A 5,109-nucleotide genomic window follows, 5' to 3' on the forward strand; every position below is an offset into this window, starting at 1 on the left:
TTGCCAGATGGTTGGCATCCATTACGCTTTGGTTCTTTCGGTAAAGCCACGTATAAAGATAAAATAATGAATTAAATACTATGCTAGTAATACTATGCTAGTATTTAATGTATTATTTTATCTTTATACGTGACTTTACCGAAAGAACCAAAGAGTAATTCCTGCAGTCACGAAAGCTCCAACTTATGTTTGGTTGGCATCCAGTTAAGCCACCGGAAGAACAGATCTGTGGCTGGGGCACAGATGAAAACACGTCCGACCCATTAGCTCTCCAGTCACGTAGAAAGTAGCTTAGTCGACTACTTTAAATTAGTATGTGGATCAGCACATGTTGGTAAACCACCGAATCTGTAGCCTTGTTTGTTTTTCTCGTGCTTGGTAAAAAAAAAAAATGTTTATCCGTGTCTTCGTTAGTCGTTTATTCAGATCACAGTACGGTAAAAACATATTTGCACCAGTTTTGATACGTGACCCGGATAGATTATATTGCATTTGCCGAGCTAGTGTGAAGGCTCGCAAAATAACTAACCAAGCGTAACTTGTAACCTATTTGCAGCGGTGGTGGCCTTTTGTGTTTTTAATTCAAGTTAAGCTGATAAGCATCTTTATAAAATTCACGCAAAATACGACAAGAAGATTCGAAACACAATCGAACGCGTCAATGTCAAAATCACAGTGCACGATACATTCTTCAAACACACGCTGCAAGCCTATGCCCGCATCGTACGGTTTTGTTTTACCGCTCTTTGAGAGCCGCGAGGTGCCGCCGGTGACTCATGCACCTGGCCAGACGACTCCGAGTGTCCGTGGCCAGACGAGTGGGTGGTGGTGTCATGCTGCCCGGCGGGCGGGCGGGCGGAGCGAGTGGGTGGCCACGAGCAGTGGAATTAGCGGCATGGGTTTTTTTTGGGTCCGGGCCGTGCCTCTGTTGCTGCTGCCCCCCCCCCTCTCTCTCTCCGTCATCCTTGAACCTCCCCCATCTACGACTCCCACAACTCTCCCCCGAAGCCTCCTCCATCCAGACGCTCCTCCGGATGCTCGTGTGACAGCCACCCCCACCTTTGCCCGGCGCTATATAATGATGGCAGAGCCGTGCTCGCTCAGGCGATGAGAGTTACGTTTGCGATTACGGCCTCTGAGACGGGGCTCCGGAGAGAAGCAGAGAGACATCTTTGATATTGAACAACGCCGGTCTACATTCGTCTCATCCAACTCAACACAACTATTGAACGTTGTTTTATTTTCTATATCTTGAGCTGTCATACACACAGGTAAGAAAGCGGTGCTTGTTACAAAACGTCACTCAGACCAACTATGTTGCTGACATTAAACTTTGCAGAAATACATGTTTAAACATTCTCGATTACTCTTTCATTTATTGAGTATCCTTTAAGAAAAATACGTTAACAAAAAATAAACGTTTAATTCTGTATGTGTAGCCGAATTTAAATTCTTAGAGTTGCCCGATAATATAATTGACAACTGGAGTACGAGTGTTTTTTTAATGTCATAAGCGTCTTGTCATAAATAGTTCACAGTTTATGACTTTTGCAGGTGTTATTTACGACAGGAAAGGCACACTCGTACATCAAATGCACACAAGACCAGCGGATATTTGTTAAACTAACGAACGCGGAATCACCCGGCCGCTACAAATACAAGAGAGCGAGCCATGTGTAATTAAACTTTGGGTTAATTTGCTACGTTGTTGATAAAACAATCATTGAACATACTGAATGCTCCTTACAATATTGTACATCTGCAATGGAACACATATTTAAGCTCATAAAAAAAACTGTCCACACATTGAACGATTACTGCTCAGTAATATTTTGCTGTCAGTACAAGTTGACCATTTACTTTTTTTTAAATGTTGTTTGGTCATTTTACGATACTGCTAAATTTAATTTAACATATATATGCTCCTGTAAATGAGTGCGGTATGTTTCCAATCGGAGACACAGAGTCAAGCGCTTGGGTATGAAACACGCTTTGAGTGCCCATGACTACGTGACACAGACCTCGTCAGACCTCCTACGGGTATCAAGGCTTGAGCCTGCTCAGTGCTTGGATGGGCGACCACCATGCGTAACAGGTGCTATCGGCTGTTGAAAGCAGAGAGCGGTGCAGTAAAATGCACTATTGTCGTGCACCTCCTTATCCATGTTAATCGCCTTGACCAACTTGCACTGCCCAGTGTGGTGAAGTATGGTCAAATAAGCAGAGGTGTGGACTCGAGTCATGTGACTTGGACTCGAGTCAGACTCGAGTCATGAATTTGATGACTTGCGACTCGACTTGGACTTGCATAACAATGACTTTGTCCCACCTATGAGATGTGGACTCGAGTCATGTGACTTGGACTCGAGTCAGACTCGAGTCATGAATTTGATGACTTGCGACTCGACTTGGACTTGCATAACAATGACTTTGTCCCACCTCTGCAAATAAGCCCCCGCAATCCACACGGTGCGAGGAGGCCTCCGCGCGTGCATGCGAGTACTTTGAGTATCGGCAGCCTGTAAAACGTCTCCGCATGTCCGACTTGATCCCCGCAGATCTAAAAGTCCCGAAGCGACGATGCTGCTGCTGCTGCCCACTCCTCTTCTGCTGGCGACCTTCTGCCTCCTGGTGGGCACGTCCGGGACTGCGTCGGGCAGCCCCACGACCTCTCTCTCCAGCAGCGGCCAGAGAGGAGCCCTGCACGGAGCGTCAGAACAGCCGCCACCCCGGACCTTGGGAGCGACTCGGATCACGGGCACTCATCGCTCGAGCCGTCTCCTCCCTCTGAGCGGCGGTCCGCGTGCGGAGGACGCTCCTCCGGCTTCTCGGCCACCGCCACCGCCGCCGGGCAGCGCCAGGTTGAGCTCGCGAGGGCGCAGCAACAAGCCCAAGCTGGTCTTGTTCGAGCTCGAAGACGATGAAGACGACCAAGAAGATGCTACTCCAATCCCGGCGAGAAGCCCGCCCCCCGTCGTGGCGACGGAGAAACCGCCCCGGGTGAAGCCGGAGCCGCCCCGTCCGCCGAAAACGCCGATCGTCATCGAAACGGTCGACGACCCCGACGACCCCGACGACGACGGAGACGACGTCGACGGCGGAGCCACCGGCGACGGAAAGAAAGCGCCTCTCGTCCCACCGCGCCGAGGCGACGCGATTTGCGACTACGACCCGTGCCGGCACGGCCAGAAGCCCTGCCACGTCCTGCAGCAGGAGACCGGCTGCCGCTGCGCCGGCGTCGTCGAGAACAAGAAGCCCCAGGCGCCGCGACTCCGCAAGGTGGACTTTGCGGACGACCTGACCGTGGAGGTGCAGTGGTGCGCGCCGGAGTCGCAGGTCCTCGACTATTACCTGCGGTACCAGGAGGAAGGCGACGTGAGGGATCACCGCACGCACCAGATCCACCCGACGTGGCGGCGCTTCACGCTGCGCGACCTGGTGCCCTCGAGCCGGTACAACGTGTGCGTGGTGGCGGTCAACGCCGTCGGGGAGAGCGAGTGCGTGCGGGTGCCGTTCGAGATGCCGCGGGCGTACCGGGAGGTGGTCATGGCCTGCGCCCTCGCCGCTTTCTTCGCGCTGCTCGTGGTCATCGCCGTGCTGGCCGCCTGCCTGTGCCGCAGGAGGTACAGGGAGAAGAACCGCGTGCTCATTACGCGCTACAACAGCGAGGACCTGGTCAGCGCCCAGAATCCCGTGTTCACGGACGATTTTGCAAAGGTGGATCAGGTGGTCCACCTGGATTTCAGCACGTACGGCAAGGCGTGACGACTGCCCGACGGCACAAATGACATTGAGCAAGAAACACTGTCTGTTACATGTTCTGAATACACTGTACTCTTATTCCTCTTTGAGTTGACTGCTCAAATGGCAGGCCCCTGCATCAAGTTCCCTCCATCTCATCCAATCGTTGGTCGCACATCTCCGTACAGGACAGAATGTAGGTGGCACCATCATCCGATGCAGATTAATGTCAAAACCAAGATAACTTATTTTTATGGTTCGGTTCTTAATGGTGGTGGATGGGTAGGCTTATTATTTCACCTAATTGTATTCAATTACTCAAGTAACTGTGCGTTTGGTTTCTCCAATGTAACTACTACCACAGAGACGACGGTGATGATCTACTTATACTTTAACTATGTGTGCATTCCAACGTTTTCACTGAAAATGCTTTGTTGCACGATTATGTCGTGTCTGTCTTTTTTAATGGTGTGGGTGTAATTTAAAACATGTTTGGAAAGAAAAAATCGAAAACATATTTTGAAAAATGGTCAATGAACATATCTTTTACTTGCGTGGTGGTGGTGAATTATGCTGTATATTTGATTTTTAAATGATGCCACGACTGCTTACTGGATTTGTATATATGGTACTTACTTAGCAGCTTATGAGTTCTAAACAGAAGGTGTAACGGTTATTGAAAGATGTAAGTTATATTTCATCGTTTTGTATTTATTTGGAGAATTGACCCCATTCAATAAATGTTCTAATATTTATTGTATTTTGTTTCGTGTGTTTTAAAGTGTTGCACAAACCATACAGTCCAGTACTATTAAACGTGATGCTACAGTGGAGTGACGGTCAGCACAATGGACTTGGAATGCAGAGGTCGCCAATTCAATTCGATGTCCCGGCGCGGCAGTTGAAACAATGGGGCAGGTTTCTTAAATCACCCCACCTCTGTCCACCCAGCAGCACAAATGGGTTCACTACAATTAGCGACTGGCAGGTCGCGTGCGGTGGGATAAAGTGTGGGTACTCCCACTTGTTTCAAAATGTGTGGATGAGCAGACCAAAACGCCCTCTTAAAGAGGCTATCGAGAGCTCCCTATAGATAGAGGGCCTTCTTCCAGCGTACCGCCACCATCGCCCGGCTAACACAATGCTGCAAGTTTGTTAAATCTCTCCCACCACCTCTGTCCACCCAGCAGTGTCGATGAGTGGCGCACCACAATCAATCGGCAGGTAGCGTGTTGTGGGGTAAAGTGTGTGCGCGCTCTGCTCTTCAAAAGCATCTGGCCAGGATGGAAGAGAAGGCTACATACACTCTCGAGGGGCTCTATGGAGCTTTCTTCAGTGAAGACTATTGTGCCAGCATTGGTGTCAGCA

The 5,109-nt window shown here is 49.8% G+C and overlaps 1 protein-coding gene across 1 annotated transcript; it reads left to right on the top strand.

Moving 5' to 3' along the window:
* The first annotated feature begins 200 nt into the window (after positions 1 to 200).
* On the top strand, positions 201 to 4,496 carry LOC144723481 (uncharacterized). The gene is made up of 2 exons (XM_078602272.1): positions 201 to 1,271; positions 2,559 to 4,496. The coding sequence occupies exon 2, from the start codon at positions 2,581 to 2,583 to the stop codon at positions 3,763 to 3,765; it is 1,185 nt and encodes a 394-aa protein (XP_078458398.1). The 5' UTR covers positions 201 to 1,271; positions 2,559 to 2,580; the 3' UTR covers positions 3,766 to 4,496.
* The last annotated feature ends 613 nt before the right edge of the window (positions 4,497 to 5,109 follow it).

This window comes from Lampetra planeri, chromosome 18, assembly GCF_965212315.1.
Source record: "Lampetra planeri chromosome 18, kcLamPlan1.2.h2, whole genome shotgun sequence".
NCBI lineage: Eukaryota > Metazoa > Chordata > Hyperoartia > Petromyzontiformes > Petromyzontidae > Lampetra > Lampetra planeri.

What these genes read in the sequence shown, in the direction of transcription:
- LOC144723481 (XM_078602272.1), top strand. Translation starts at nt 2,581, where the DNA reads ATGCTGCTGCTGCTGCCCACTCCTCTTCTGCTGGCGACCTTCTGCCTC.